At 37.2% G+C, this 17,068-nt stretch overlaps 1 protein-coding gene across 1 annotated transcript in view; it reads right to left on the bottom strand.

Annotated features, from left to right (window-relative positions):
* Nucleotides 1–1,185: 1,185 nt before the first annotated feature.
* Nucleotides 1,186–17,068, bottom strand: part of LOC130914509 (clathrin coat assembly protein AP180-like) — a 57,812-nt gene continuing 41,929 nt past the window's right edge. Inside the window, exons 3-10 of the mRNA XM_057833762.1 lie at nucleotides 11,899–12,041; nucleotides 11,122–11,197; nucleotides 10,831–10,933; nucleotides 8,794–8,887; nucleotides 8,574–8,685; nucleotides 5,684–5,790; nucleotides 5,567–5,608; nucleotides 1,186–1,251 (exon numbers count right to left, since the gene is read on the bottom strand). Of these exons, the coding sequence (XP_057689745.1) occupies nucleotides 1,186–1,251; nucleotides 5,567–5,608; nucleotides 5,684–5,790; nucleotides 8,574–8,685; nucleotides 8,794–8,887; nucleotides 10,831–10,933; nucleotides 11,122–11,197; nucleotides 11,899–12,041 (743 nt within the window). The remainder of the gene's footprint in view (nucleotides 1,252–5,566; nucleotides 5,609–5,683; nucleotides 5,791–8,573; nucleotides 8,686–8,793; nucleotides 8,888–10,830; nucleotides 10,934–11,121; nucleotides 11,198–11,898; nucleotides 12,042–17,068) is intronic.

Here is a 17,068-nt window from a genome sequence, read left to right as displayed (position 1 = left end):
TTCTACACTGCATTAAATAACTTTAAAGTAAAAAAAAAAAAAAAACAGAAATAAACACATAAAAACAACAGGTAATGTGTACAATAAAATACTTACTTATCCTCTCTGTGTTCGGCCAAAGATAAAAAATAGAAGAAATACAGTATTAATTTAATCATTTCACAAACAACTGATAAATGTGGCAAAATATAAAGATATCACTGAAGAACCCAATAAGATGTATTTGCTTTTGCAGTGGCACCTCTACATATGAATTTAATTTTAAGTTCCAGGACCTGTTTTCTAAGTCAAAATGATCGTAGGTCAAGCGGGACTTTTAAAAAAAAATACATTATAATTCGATTAATTCGTTCCACAGCCCAAATATCTACACCAAATCCTTAATAACTACCGCTGGTACAATTACAAATAGCAATTAAACATAGCAAAACAAATAAATTATACATACAAATCGGAATAATCATGATATAATAATAATAATGCAACAAATCAGGTTCTAATGTGGTTGTTGTGTTTTGCATGCTGTTCCTGAACAGACTAACGAGAGTGAGAGACAGGTGCATTAGGGAGGTTTTACTTTCACTTTTCATGTTCAGACAGTAGCCGTGTTGTGTTGCACAAGTTCTGAAAAAAATGATTAAAACCGGAGTTGGTGACTTCCTTGCCGATGTTGCGACAATCATTATTGTCATCTTAACTACAATGACTGGCGAACGAAGGTCAGAGGAGTACCATCGAGATCGTAGACATATTCCAGCCGTATAGTCGAGCCAGTTCACTGATGCGCACACCAAGCTCATATTTTTCTATCATTTCCATCTTAATTTCAATGGTAATTGTCACCTTTTTCCTTTTTTCACCACCTGCTCTAACCTTCTTGGGACCCATGTTGATTTCTCTTACAAGTAAATCCGCCATGCGTCCATCTTGCGAGTATTTCAAGCATGTTGTCATATGTCGAGACAAATGACGAGTAAAATGTTACATTGGATGTCAAAAGGATCATATGTTGAGGTACCACTGTATATTGATTAAATGTTGTCATTGTGTATCAATTGTTAAATACATGAATGCATTTTGAATTGCAAAACAATCTCAAGCCAGCTATGCTTGATGACTACTATTTTATTGCGAATTATATTCAATGTGATCCTAAAAAAAACAACAACAACATCAAACACTAACTTACGGCTTCTTTCCTTCCAAAGTGTTGAGATGGGTCTCTAGAGATTCCAAAAGACTTTCTGGGGCCTGTGACGTAAAACAATTTGACGGGGAGACAAAAAAGTACAACGTACATTTTAGAAAATGTAGAAGAACGACTTGCTAAGAATGCACCTTCAAAAGAACATTACATGCAAAGACAAAATAAAATTCCCAAGTGTTTTTTTCAAACTATCCAGAATTTCATTTCATTTCAGAAAAGCAATAAATGCATTTAAAAATAAATTAACCCTGTATTGCCAAATGTATCATATTTGATACTTAGAATTTCATGATTTTGAGACTAATTCAGAATCTTTCCTCAAAAAAAAAAAAAAAAATGTATGCAAGTCAACTCATGCATCTGCAGGTTCAATGAGAGAAAAAAGAGGATTTAGCAAGGGTTATAGATATTAGAGCGCTTATTACACATATTAATTTTGTTTTTTCTTTTTTACAAATTTGAAAAAATGGTTTCATTAAGACCTTATTTTTCAAATTTTGAGATTCTCTGACAATTGCTTCATATTGCAGAAATTTAACGGTTAAAATACCTTTGTTTGGCCTCAGATTGTTTAAAAAATTTTAATAAATGAGGTATAACAAAGGAACAACTGGCTAACTTGCATAGCAAAAGTCCGCTAGTTTAAATGCTATAAAATGGTAATATTTTTTAAACAATGCTCTTAACGAATCGTTCAAACACATATTCCCACAAAAGCAATGCTGAATATACCCCTAAAGTGAATTACGAATTCACAAACAATCACGTTAGCGCGAACAAAAACTTACATTATGTTGGTCTTAACAGGGAGCAGCTGGATTCAGCTATGTTAGCTGACTTAAGTTATTTGGACTGTTTGCATTAGAGGGCAATGTATCGATCCAAATCGATAAAACCAAATGCAAATGTTCAAAACAAATCATTACAACGCCACTCTAATTAAACGATCACTCGACGCAGCAAAATTTGATTAGAAGCTTTTTTTTTTACTGATCAAATTACTTGAGTTAATCGATTAATCGTTGCAGCACTTATTGTTTATAAGCATATTGAAACCTATATCGAGTGCAAGAACAACATTTGAAAGAACATACTAGAATATACTATCAATACTTTAATGCCAGTATGTAAGAGGACGCATACATCTTAAAACCTTTTCATAATTGATGCTTTGTATGTGGGATGGAATTTTACGAAGGCAGTGTACATCTTTGATGGTTTGCTTGGACAAGTCCTTTATACATAGCAATGGGAATGACACCATTATTTTTCTTTGGGAAAAGAGCAGGAATCAGCTGGACAAATTGGGGGTTTTGTGCAAAGAGCTCACAATCACTGGTTAAGGATCTGGAGGACTGCCACATATAAATGCCGAAATTAAATCCATCAGACATCATTTATAAATGTAGAGTGTGTTTGTAAGGTTGCTTGGATCAATCTCATTTACATCACTTCTGTGCTCTACTAATGATGCAAAGTGTTTAAAAGGGGGAAATAGTAGAATATATTAGCAATGCAGAAGGTGTAAAAAGAAAACAACTGACAAATACCCACATTAATTTCATTAATTGTGTGTAATTCTTTGAACTTTAACTGCTACTACTTACATATCCTCCATAATAAAACCTAGCAAAGCCGCATACTGTTTGAAATGAAAAAAGTCACGAGAAATGCTAATGTCTACAGGAAGTAACCCAGGAATGCACTGGAATCAACAGGAAAATACCCAAATCCGCAGGAAGTGACATGTAAGTAGCCTAAAACTGACAAGGAAGTTACCCAAAATTAATTCATTTCACGCCACTTGCAAAGATAGACATCCAGTTCATTTAAACTAGGAGGACCGGTTGTGAACGTTATATTTCCGTGCATTCAGTGTTCATTCGCCCCTCCCAGTCAAAATGGATTAGATGTCTGGCGCTAGAGCTGTCAATGGCTGCTAATAACTTAAAAGAAAATGACCTAAACATGCCTCCAAATTAAAAGGAAGCATCCAAAAACACTGGTCTCCAAAATTTTGTGATACTGTATCTGCTTCAGAGATAAAAATGGCTAAGTCGTACTTGCTGTGGTGACATGGATTTGAAAATTTGAAATATTTTAGTGTTGGTTGGCTAAAGTATTCAAGTAATTTAATTTAATGTTAAAGTTTGATTAAAAAGATACATTGGTTTAATTACCGTATTTTTCGAACTATAAGCAGGGGTGAAAGTGGGCCAGAACGGTCAGGAACGCAGTTCCGGTATAAGATTCAGGGCCAAAATGCTGTTCCGGTACACAGTGCTTTGTTTCCGAAAATATGACGGCAACTGTTAAAACGCTATGTAAAAAAAAATGCTAAGCAGCCACATATGCATTTCATCTCCAAAAAGAAAACAATCTACCGACATCAGATTTACATACACAAGTGTTAACAACTAGCATAATAAAGCGCTTATGTAGCGTAAACCGTTTTCACCAATATTTATTTATTTTTTTTTTAATTCCACGGACGGCATGGAGGTTTCCCCAGCTGCTGCAGTTATCTGAGTCTGACAATGATGAATCACGTCAATGTGCGAAGGCACGCAGCAAAGCAAAACGCCTGGACTCATTTATCCGTCCAATTGGCTGACATACTGACATGTGATCAGCAGAGATGCTGTGCATGTTTTCTGCAATAGCAAAAAAAAAAAAAAAAAAAAGGTTGTTGAATTGATGTGACAAAAAAGGGCAATGCAACATAAAATGGATCAAATCTTTAAGAGCAACGGAAAAGTTGAGGAGGCTTATTTATCATATTTAGTTTCATTTGCTCTGATGAGGAGGTTCAGAACATCTTGGCTGTCAATGTGCACATTGGACTTATATTTGTTCATTTATGTTAGGCTACTGATTCATTTCCTTATTATTTAAAAAAGTCAATGTTTGCATGATCTTCAAAATATATTCCATTTCTCTCTGCATAATATAAGTCATTTGTACTTATTTTTCTACCTATGTTCTTAAGTAGTTAAAATTGAGATTTGGCATTTAGTATGTGAGGAAATGAGGGAAAATAAAAGTTAGGAGATGGTTGGGGTTATTGCTGTTTTTGTTAACTTTTATTTTGCAAATCATTGAAAAAATACAAATTTGAATGAAAATCCGTTTTTGTATGTGTTATAGAAATAACTGTGCTACAACAGTTTTCTTTGCATTTCAGTAGTTCAAGATGGAGAAAAAAAAAAAAAAAGAAAAGAAATAAATGGAAAAAAAAATCTGGCTCTGTGGCGACCTTCACGTCGAGGAGTTCCGGCAAGAAATTGTAGCCACTTTCAACCCTGACTATAAGTCGCAGTTTTTTTTCATAGTTTGGCTGGGGGTACGACTTATACTCTGGAGCGACTTATGTGTGAAATTATTAACACATTATTATATCATTTCACATGATATTTTGGTGTTTTGGAGTGCCACTGATGGTTTGGTAAACTTGTTAGCATGTTCTTTATGCTATAGTTATCTGAATAACTATTTATAGGTATGTTACGTTAACATACCGGCCAAGTTCGCATTTCATTGTTCATGCATCGGGTAACATTATCATACTGTACACTTATTATGCATGTTGTCCTCTATTGTATTTTTTATTTCAAATTGCCTTTCAAGATGACATATCTCAATGTTTCTATGTGTTGGATTTTATCAAGTAAATTTCCCCCAAAAATGTGACTTATACTCCGGTGCAACTTATATATTTTTTTTTCCTCTTCACTGTGCATTTTTGGGCTGGTGCGACTTATACTCAGGTGCGACGTGTAGTCCGAAAAATACGGTATATAATATCAGGGATAGGCTACAGCACCCCAGTTTTCCAAGTTGCTACTTTTGATATGAGATGGATGTATCAGTGTGTGCCACCTCTTATGAAATGCGTCTACATTAAGGCATTTTGTCCACTTCCAAGACACCAAGATTTATGCAATACATTGAAAACAGCATACAGTATTACGTCTAAGCGCTTGCCTACACGATTATATTCTGAAATGGTAGACATTTTTTAAGGCAGATATGTTTACCCAGAAATAACCATTTTAATTTCAATAAATACATATTTTCACCTAAATTGATTGGATTAAAAAAAAAAAAAAAAAAAAAAAAAGCCAAATATTGTAGCTCAAAATCTATAGTTAATTGACACTTTTGATCTCATTTTTCATTTTTAGTGACCCAAATTTAATAAAGTCTCAGTACTTTTATGCAGGAAGCATTTTGCTTGTAAACCAATGAAAAGAGCAAAGCATTCCCAAGCAGTTTCTCCAGAAATCTTTTTGAAGGAATTGCCCACGTCAATACTGTTTTACAACACATTGCTTCGAGAAAAATATGTCAAGAACTTACCTGAGTAAGTTCAGGTATGTCATTTTTGTCTATTCCCACTTGCTGGAAAAGCAAAACAATGCCATTTCAGTATTAAATGTTGGTTGCCAAACAACTCGGTGGAAATCTGCATCTTACCTCTGCAAGTTTGAAAAATTCAGATACCCGAGTCATGCGAGTCAGAAATCTTTTGTAGATCTCCAGTCCATCTTTACACTGGCTCCTCTTCATCTGGAAAAATTTCTCTAAAAGACAAAATGGTGGTGATTTTTAGAATAGATATAACATAGAGTATAACTTCTAGGGGTGTGCATTGCTACATACAGTGCTGCTCGAAAGTTTGTGAACCCCACAGCGATGGTCAGATTTTTTGTAAAAAAAACTAAAATAACCTTATTAAATGTTAAGTTATACCCAAATCCACAATACTGACATTCCAAATAATGGACTGAAACAAAAGAAATAGTTATATTGTCATTCTTTATTTAACAAAAGTGGTTGATTTAAGAAAAACTCAGATATCATGTGTGCAAAAGTATGTGAACCCCTTCAGTTAATAGGATATTGCGCCTCCTTTTGCAGAGATTACCTCAACCAAACGGTTTCTGTAGTGACTAATCAGCCTCTCACATCTACTTTGGGGGATTTTTGCCCATTCTTCCTTGCAGAACGCAGTCAGTTGAGAGAGGTTTGATGGGCGTCTGGCATGAACTGCTCGCTTCAGGTCCCGCCACAGCATTTCAATGGGATGTAGGTCAGGACTTTGACTGGGCCAGTCCAGAACACGAATCTTCTTCTTTTTCAGCCATTCCTTGGTTGTATTGCTGGAATGCTTTGGATCATTATCATGTTGCATGATCCACCTTCTGCCAAGCTTTAACTTCAAAACAGATGGCGTCAGGTTATGTTCTAGGATTTGACAATATTCCTCAGAATTCATGATTCCCTGGACTATGTGGAGTTGTCCAGGTCCTGAGGATGAAAAGCAAGCCCAGATCTTGACATTCCCACCTCCATGCTTCACTGTTGGGAGAAGGTTCTTTTGGTGGTATGCAGTGTTGACTTTTCGCCAGACATGGCGGTTTTGGTTGTGACCAAACAGTTCAATTTTGCACCTACATCAGTTGATGAAAACTCTTTTTAATTTAGTCTCGACAACACAACTGTTAAAAAAACAAAAAAAAACTACTGAATTGATTGATTAGGAAATCAGGTTGAAATAATAGAAAATTCCAAAATGTTGAGGGGGTTCACAAACTTTTGAGCAGCACTGTATCTGGCGATACGATTCGTATCACAATTCACAGGTCACAATTCGATTCGATCCTGATTAATCCTGATACTGCACTTGAAGATGATTATTGCAATATTTGTATCACACTTAAGAAAAAAACAAAATCTAAATGGGCATAAAAGTACATTTAAATCAATTTATACCAGAAAGAATTCTCATGCACCACTCATGTAAAAATGTTTTTGTTTTACGTTTGAACAACGTTTGGCTTTCATAATAACATTTTCTGTTTTTCTTTTTTACTGCAAACCTGCTTTAGTCCAAACTCAAACGCAAGATTCTAAACTAGTGCTGCAACAACTACTCGATTAACTCGAATAATTTGATTAGGAAAAAAGCTTCAAATCAAATTTTGATACTTCGAGGATTCGTTTAATTAGATTGGCATTGTAATGGTTTGTTTCGAAAGTGTTTATATTTAGTTTTATTGATTTGGGTGGATACCAATCATTTAACATGGTTGAATCCAGCTGCTCCCTGTTTAGACTAACAAAAGCAAAGTTTTTGTTTGAGTTAATGTATTTTTTATGTATTCGCAATTTATTTTATATTCTATAGGTATATTTAGTAGTTGTTTGTGGTAATATGTGTTTGAACAGTTTGTTAAGAGGATTGTTAAAAAAAACAAAAGTTAGCATTTTATAACATTTAAGGTGGCCGACTTTTGCTATGCAAGTTAGCCAAATGTTCTTTTGCTGTATTTACATCCTCATTTAATTATTTTTATACAGTTTGAGACTAAATTCGGGTATTCTCGGGTATTTTAATACAATTCAAGTGCAATTCTGCATAATTTGTAGAAACAATTTTATTTTGTGTTCGCATTTAATGCTCTTTCTAAAGTGTAAAGTGTCTAATTTTATCAAGCCATTGTTTTACATCTCCTAAAATTCATTCTGTAACACATTAAATGTTCCAAATCCGATTACTCGGTTATTCGAACTAACTAGTTGATGGATTAATGGATTACTAAAATAATCGATAGCTGCAGCCCTATTGTAAATACTCCATGCCTCCGTTTTCCAAGCAAAACGACCCGAAAAACCACTCACAGCACACAATGTGCAACAGTTACTGTTTACATTGACTAACGCTGAGCTGCAATAGGTGTGCAAACAACCCAGTAATGGCGGCCAACCACTAGAGGGCGACATACACAAATCTGTACTTGAATTAGTCTAATGTTGTTGTTACTTCAGCAGACTGCTAGGCAATGTTGCTGCGCGTTGCCAACTAGTGGACACGACTAGAAGTGCAGCCACTGAATTGTTTTTTCCACCAAAAACAAAAATACAAGGATCGATACAGGTGGATTTTCAAATGATAGGAGAATTGTGTTCTGTCTTGTTGCAATATATCTCAGAATTGATTTTTTTAACACCCCTAATAGCTTGGTCCCCCCTCCCCCTTTTTGTCAACAATGAACATATTTTAAAAACAATCTGTTAGATATTACACAAAAGAAATAAATAGGTATTTAATTATTCACGGGCCCTTCCACACTTTTGCGGGCCTCTCAAGACGATCGTTCGGTGTGTGTGTGCATGTTGGGTCAAGTGGAAATTTTTTTGGAGGCCCCTCCAGACAACTGGCCTGCAACTTTAGGCCCACAAACAGGCCCCCTTAGACGCTCAGGCCCGGGTGCAGTCGCACCCCCAGCAGCTCACTAATTTCAGCCCCTGGTTGAAATGCATTTGCAGATGATTCACATGGTTATCAGCAAAAATACTGTACCTAATAGATTGATGATGCCATCATTGTAGCAAGCATATAACTTTATCAAGTCTTTGAACAGTAGGAGAAAGCAGGCATTTATCACTCCATGGTTTAATTCTGGTTGGTGTACCTTTGGAGAAAAAAAAAATACAAATCATGAGATCAAACATGCAATGTAATGGTGTGGCAGTTGAAAAAGGAATAAATAAGTGCACCGAAGCTTGTAAAATTGACTCACATCAAAATCCAGCAGTGCATCAATCTGACCCTGCAGGATTGGCATTCCTTTCAGCAACTTCTCTACTGTCATGGTCCTCATTGCTCCGTCAGCGCTGTGATGGAAAGGAAAGAAAATAGAATATATTTCAAAATGTTCTGAATCATTTTAAACCAAGGATCTGAACTTGAAGCTTGCTTTTTCGTTGGATGCCATTTAGAAGCTTATCTATATAAGAAACATCCCTGAAAATTGAGTGAAAAACATGTATTATTATTTTAAAAATCCTTTAAGAGTAATATCGAGACTGTCAAGTAATTCATCAACATGTCGTATCTCACTTGCATAATTTGCAATGGATTTGGTTTAGGGGAAATTGCGTGTTGGGGCATCACACTTTTGGTTGTGATTTTGCAAGTTCACCCACTTAGAAAATAGGTAAAAGTCTGAAATTTCAGTCATAGCTGTATTTCCACTTATAGAGACATAATCTTAAAAAAAAATCTGGAACTCAAATTGTATGATTTTTCAATAATTTAATTGTAATTTATTGGCGGTTCATAAGTATTTGTACCCCTGAGAAAATCAGTGCTAATATTTAGCGCAGAAACCTTTGCTTGCAATACCAGAGGTTAGACGCGTTCTGTCAGCCGGTTTTCACACATGGAAACAGGGATTTTGGCCCATTCTTCCACATAAATCTTCTAGAGATATCTCAGATTTCAGGAGGGCTGTCGTTGAGAAATACAAAGTTTCAGCTCATTTCAAAGATTTTCTATTGGATTGAGGTCTGGAGACTGGCTAGGCCACTCCAGAACCTTGATATGCTTTTTACGCAGCCACTCCTTGGTCAGCTTGGCTGTGTGCTTCGGATCATTGTCATGTTGGAAGATCCAGCCACGACTCATCTTCAAGTCTCTGACTGAGGGAAGGAGGTTGTGGCTCAAAATCTGACGATACATTTCACCATTCATCCTCTGCTTTATACAGTACAGTCAGTCTCTTCCCCCAAAGCATGAGGTTTCCACACCCATACTTCACAGTGGGGATGGTGTTCTTGGGATTGTACTCATCCTTCTTTTTCCTCCACACACGACGGGTAAAGTTTGCACCAAACAGTTCTACTTTGGTCTCATCTGACTACATTACTTTGTCCCATGACCCCTCTGCATCATTCAGATGGTCCCTGGCAAACTTCAGACGGGCCTTCACGTGTACCGGCTTCAACAGGGGAACCTTTTGAGCGATGCATGATTTTGAACCATTACACCGCAGTATTTTACTGACAGTAGCCTTTAAAACTGTGCATCCAGCTGTCTTCATGTCATTGACCAGCTCCTGCTGTGCAGTTCTAGGCTGAGCCCACACTTTTTCATCATTAGTGATACCCCACAAGGAGAGATTTTACATGGAGCCCCAGTCCTAGGTAAATTATTAGTCATGTTTAACCATTTCCATTTTCTAACAATTGCTGTAGTTGTTGATTTATTCTAACCAAGATGCTTTCCAATTGCCCCATAGCCTTTCTAGCATTGTGGAGCTCAACAATTTTTTTCTCTGTAGTCTTTTGTAAGCTCTCTGGTCTTGCCCATGGTAGCAGTTGGATTATGACTGACTGTGGGGTGCACAGGTGACAATATTGAGCACAAACAGGTGGTGGGTGGGTGGTTACTCATGAGGTAAAGGTAGACTTTTTTTTAAGGTAGACTGACAACTTTTTGAGTGTCATAATTATTGCTGATTCTCAGGGTTACAAATACTTATGAATCCCATTAAATTACAAATAATTACAAATAAATTATTTTAAAAAATCATACAATGTGATTTCTGGATTTTTTTTTTTTTTTGATTATGTCTCTATGAGTGGAAATGCATCTATGATTGAAATTTCAGACCTCTACCTATTTTCTAAGTGGGTACAAATACTTCTTGGTAAGACTGGTAAGACTTGGAATTTATTCAGTGCAGTAGACAAAGTCAAGATAAGTCTATGAATCACTGACATTCTTAAATAAGCCATATCGGTGTGAAGAAATGACAAAAAATGAGAAACTGTACCCTTTCTTGACACGGACAAAATCAAAAGACATCTGTCTGTAGGCGAAAGACTTCTCGTTGAGATAGCGGCTGTAGCGTCTGATAAAGGTGGACATGTCATAGCCTAGGGAAAATGCACACTCATAAATGGATGCTCAAACTGAAGGAGTAGGGATTTAAAAAATTTAACTTCAAATCCAATAAATCGCAAAATTGGTATTGGTAAGAACTTGCACCTTTTCAGTCTTCATGCACAAATTTTTGCAATTAGGGGTGAAGAGGTTTAAAAACGGGACATGAATTAAAACCCACCATGTGAGCCTGTTTTGTCCAGGAAGTTGGCAAGGTTGAACAAAGTGTTCCTCGATGAAAGGAATTGTAGAAATTTCTTTAAAAGAGCACACAATCATCATCATCACAATGTACATGGCAGTGTGGTGAAATGTATGACAATTTGACACATTTGAATATAACTGAGCTTATTGCAAGGGATACCATCAAAAACAAATTGAAATTAGCGCAAATTTGTGATGTTTTTTTTCCCCAGAGTATTGTTTTTATCCCTGCCACAAGTTTTGAAAACATTTGGACTTAACAAATGATGCTTAAAGTTCTTTGAAGACACTTTAAACTTAATCTAAACTAAAAAAATATATATAATAATAATACACGAATGAAATGTACAGACATTTTTAAATTGTATTGTTGTGGTTGTTTATCTGCATCTGCCTTCAAGAGGCAGGCTCTGGTGAGGTAAGCGAGTGTCTGGGTATTCATGGCAGCAGTTCGTGCATGATTGGGCTCATTGTGATTGTTGTTTTACTGATCTCTACTAATCATACACAAAAAAAGATTACACACAGTCAGTTTAATGGGTTGTGGAAGGAGTACTGTATATGCAATTAATGATTTAGCACATATAATATGATTCACTTAAGTCTCGTTTACAAACAGTCATCCCTATACCTGTTGCCAACAGCACACACAATCAGTTTGATTAAATGTACATGCAGTTTTGCACCCGCTTTTTAGGATCTTCCAAAATCAGACCCTTTGTGGCTTGCCTAGATGGTGTGTGTGCATTGTCACCTCATTGCCATGCACCATAAGGTGGTGTGTTGTTATCAGCGCCTTGAAAACCACCACCCAACTGGCATTGCCTGCCCTCTCTATCAGTGTATCGGCCATCTGAGGGACATTCACACTGGAGTCCTGGGAGGCCTGGATCAAGTCTGCAAATACAGAGTAGATGTGTTTCGATGATGGAAAGTACAGGTGGAACAGGAACTTAATCTATTGGATCCCTTTTAGTCAAGTCAAGTCAAGTCAAGTCAACAGGAACAAATGCGGTGATTTTGAAGAGGATTAGATGGGAGATGCCAAGACTTGACAAATAGGAAGGTGCCAGAATTAGTTAACAGCTGTGTAAATGGGATATTCACTCTTTTATGCAACATTAAAACACCACTTTATTCGACTGCCAAAAATTCCTCTGACATAGAAGATCTGGGGTTTGAATCTCTTCATATTTTTTTTTTTTTTTTTGCTGTGTGTTGCTTCTATACAGTATATGTATTATAGTAACCCATGACTTTTCCCTATATGGATCTATGAATGACTTTTTATAAATAGAACAAATACCAGTACAAGATCATTATCAGTGCAAAGCCTAGTTAATCGTTTTATTGAACTTTTTTTTTTTTCTTAAATGTTTTACATTCATAAATGACAGTGGTCTCAAACTTGCAAACAATTGTAGTATTAGTGTTGCCCACATATATTTCGCAATGTACAATTAAAAAAAAAAAAAAAAAAAAAATACAGTGCCTTGCAAAAGTATTCGGCCCCCTTGAACCTTGCAACCTTTCGCCACAATTCAGGCTTCAAACATAAAGATGTAAAATTTTAATTTTTTGTCAAGAATCAACAACAAGTAGGACACAATCGTGAAGTGGAACAAAATTTATTGGATAATTTAAACTTTTTTAACAAATAAAAAACTGAAAAGTGGGGCGTGCAATATTATTCGGCCCCCTTGCGTTAATACTTTGTAGCGCCACCTTTTGCTCCAATTACAGCTGCAAGTCGCTTGGGGTATGTTTCTATCAGTTTTGCACATCGAGAGACTGACATTCTTGCCCATTCTTCCTTGCAAAACAGCTCGAGCTCAGTGAGGTTGGATGGAGAGTGTTTGTGAACAGCAGTCTTCAGCTCTTTCCACAGATTCTCGATTGGATTCAGGTCTGGACTTTGACTTGGCCATTCTAACACCTGGATAAGTTTATTTTTGAACCATTCCATTGTAGATTTGGCTTTATGTTTTGGATCATTGTCCTGTTGGAAGATAAATCTCCGTCCCAGTCTCAGGTCTTGTGCAGATACCAACAGGTTTTCTTCCAGAATGTTCCTGTATTTGGCTGCATCCATCTTCCCGTCAATTTTAACCATCTTCCCTGTCCCTGCTGAAGAAAAGCAGGCCCAAACCATGATGCTGCCACCACCATGTTTGACAGTGGGGATGGTGTGTTCAGGGTGATGAGCAGTGTTTCTTTTACGCCAAACATATCGTTTTGAAATGTGGCCAAAAAGTTCAATTTTGGTTTCATCTGACCAGAGCACCTTCTTCCACATGTTTGGTGTGTCTCCCAGGTGGCTTGTGGCAAACTTTAAACGAGACTTTTTATGGATATCTTTGAGAAATGGCTTTCTTCTTGCCACTCTTCCATAAAGGCCAGATTTGTGCAGTGTACAACTGATTGTTGTCCTATGGACAGACTCTCCCACCTCAGCTGTAGATCTCTGCAGTTCATCCAGAGTGATCATGGGCCTCTTGGCTGCATCTCTGATCAGTTTTTCTCCTTGTTTGAGAAGAAAGTTTGGAAGGACGGAAGGTCTTGGTACATTTGCAGTGGCCTGATGCTCCTTCCATTTCAATATGATGGCTTGCACAGTGCTCCTTGAGATGTTTAAAGCTTGGGAAATCTTTTTGTATCCAAATCCGGCTTTAAACTTCTCCACAACAGTATCTCGGACCTGCCTGGTGTGTTCCTTGGTTTTAATAATGCTCTCTGCACTTTAAACAGAACCCTGAGACTATCAAAGAGCAGGTGCATTTATACGGAGACTTGATTACACACAGGTGGATTCTATTTATCATCATCGGTCATTTAGGACAACATTGGATCATTCAGAGATCCTCACTGAACTTCTGGAGTGAGTTTGCTGCACCGAAAGTAAAGGGGCCGAATAATATTGCACGCCCCACTTTTCAGTTTTTTATTTGTTAAAAAAGTTTAAATTATCCAATAAATGTTGTTCCACTTCATGGTTGTGTCCCACTTGTTGTTGATTCTTGACAAAAAAATTAAATTTCATATCTTTATGTTTGAAGCCTGAAATGTGGTGAAAGGTTGCAAGATTCAAGGGGGCCGAATACCTTTTGCAAGGCACTGTATATATATAGACTATATATAGACTATATATATAGTCTATTATCCTACACTTCAAAACTAAATAACGAACGCATAAACAAACATATTAGCTCAAACAAAACCTAGCTTATGTCTGTCTTAACAAGGAGCAGCTGGATTCAGCCATGTGAAATGAGTTGTGTCATATTCACTGTTGCCACTAGAGGGCAGTGTATCCACCCAAATCAATAAAACTAAATTCAAACACTTTCAAAACAAACCATTACAATGTCACTTTAATTAAACGAATACTCGAAGCAGCAAAATTTTATTCAAATCTTTTCTCTAATCGAAATACTCGAGGTAATCGATTAATGGTTGCAGCACCAGTTGTATCAATATTAATTTCCCTCTTTTACTCACTAACACAACACATCATCTTTGAACTGGGCTGGTAGTAAATGAGTTAAGATAATGATAACTTTTTTATAGATGTCCACGGTAGTAACAACCTGAAACAGTTAATGTGCATCCCTCTATATCAAAAAAACCTGTCTGTCACTACGTATCTATTGTGTGTTATCGGCTCAAGCCAGAGAGCTGCACCATAAACAAAATCATTATGTATTCAGATGACTGCTCTATAACCACTCTCTGATGTGAATTAATATGTCTGTAGCTCTGTTCGTTCATAAAACATGCCATTACCACCCACAGAGGGATAATGGGAGATTCCACTGCAGAAAACACAAGGAACTGTATTAACAAAGTCTATATTACTAAATTAGGAGAAATGAGCATTTAGCATAGCTGTTGTATAAAGCTGCATTAAGGTGCAAGTCACAGATTTGGCAAGCTGCAACATTTTGTCATGAAAAATATCCAATATGCAGTAAAGGACTCAGTACTATGTGTCCAGCGTTTTTCTTTCTTGCACCTTGCCTTGTGAAAAAGCCCTCCGGCGAACAATATTAAATGTGGAATATTGGCGTATAAATTTAAAAAATGTTACATTGATTATCCAGTCATTCATTTTCTTCCTTCTGCTCATCCTGGGTCTGGTAGAATACACCTTGTGGTTGTTGTAAGCAAAATATGTACAAGGCTGCATTTTGAGTGTAGTCTACAAATCGACAATGTAGCTTTTAACATGCAGCGACGAATGCTGTGCATACTGTCTTCTGTTGTAAACCCACAAATACACACCCATACTACACACATAAAAATCCTGCCAAGCCTGATGAGTCAGCAGCCTGCATCGTCCCACACTTTCCCAGTGTGTGGCTCACTCTACTTCCTATTGAGGCGGGCACATTGGCACTGATTATTCCATCACGACCAATGACTACATAAACAGGTGTCATAATACCCTATTGACAAGCATGCGTTAGTATATAGGGAGTAGCTCTAACATGGCATTCTAATTTGTTGCAGGGATGTGTACTGTAATGGGTCCAGGCATAATATTGAGTGCTCAAATGCAAAATACAAATGTACGTAGTTGGAAGTTGTGTGAAAGGTAAATAATGATAGAATAATGATAGAACACAATAATTTGCAATTCTTTGCAAGAAATAATGAATTGATTAAACTACAAAGACAAGAAAAGACAAGATGCTTATTAAGGCCGTGACGAGACACATACCAAAAAAAAAATCGCAATACGCAGTCACGATCCTGTCTCGTGGTGTGAGCCGACAAAATCACGGCACTCCTTCAAACCGATGACAAATGTTCACATAGGCTGGTAATTTGCAATGAGACGAACTGAGGCATCAACAATGACCTGTGAGATTGCAAAAATGTTAAGTGTTATACCTCAGTGAAGGGATAAAACAGCTGGCGGGGAGAGCGTGAAGAAGGAAGAGCGAGAGCAAGCGATACAGACATTGCGTCCCTTCCCCACGCTACCCTGCATCCTTGCACCTTTTCCTAAATTTGAGTCTGTGCCATTATATTTCTCCTCCACTCACATGTAAATTTGCCCATTCGTTAAAACATATTCTCATGAACTAGTTTTGTTGCTGTCAAGTGATAACTGTCCACTTTGCCTTTACGTCGATTTGCCTGCTGGCATCAGTGTTGTTATTAATCTGATTACTTTCTTTCAGTAATGAGCAATCTAACGCGTTCCTTTTTCCAAACCAGCAATCTGAATAAAGTTAGTTTCCTTGGTGTCTGAGCATTACTATTTTGTTATTGCGTCATAATGTAGATAGAATGAAGAATATTGTAGTCATGTACAAACGGCATTTTGAATAGAAAATGTTAGAAAGGTCCTTACTACGCATTCGTTTCCATGTTAACAGCTCATAGTTGCTTCCTGTTTTGGTCTCGAGTCACACACGCTAAATGTTTTGGGACTGAGAAAGGCGTGAGGATCGCGGGTGCACATTCGATCCTGGTGCAGCTACCTGTTGATATGATGTGCGAGGAAATGTTGCTCTGTGTGCGTTCATGAATGTACGTGAGTGTTTTTCCTTCATTCTGGAAGGTTCCAGCGATAGGTTGGAGCCGCTACATTCTCACCCGTTTTGTAGCTTTGCTGTTGCAACGCCAGGTAGTCATCGCTCCCGCTCTTCCTCGCCAAGTCGGTGAACATTGTTTACATCACATTCATGTTGCACATTTAGCCGTGAGGTGACATGTTTGTTTAGCATCTTTGGGATGTATTGCAAGTCTGACTGAGTGTAAAGTGCTTAGTTGCCGCCACGTTTTTTTGGCCAAATTACCACGTGTGTGTAAAGTGTACTTCCGGTTTGTGCGCGCGCATTCGCGCCCGCCCCCACCTTTGTGTTTATTGCACTGTGCGATTCATTTTTAGTGTGTTGTCGATTATTGTGCAGTCA

Source organism: Corythoichthys intestinalis, chromosome 4 (assembly GCF_030265065.1).
Source record: "Corythoichthys intestinalis isolate RoL2023-P3 chromosome 4, ASM3026506v1, whole genome shotgun sequence".
Taxonomy (NCBI): domain Eukaryota; kingdom Metazoa; phylum Chordata; class Actinopteri; order Syngnathiformes; family Syngnathidae; genus Corythoichthys; species Corythoichthys intestinalis.
This window is presented reverse-complemented; position numbering and strand designations above follow the sequence as displayed.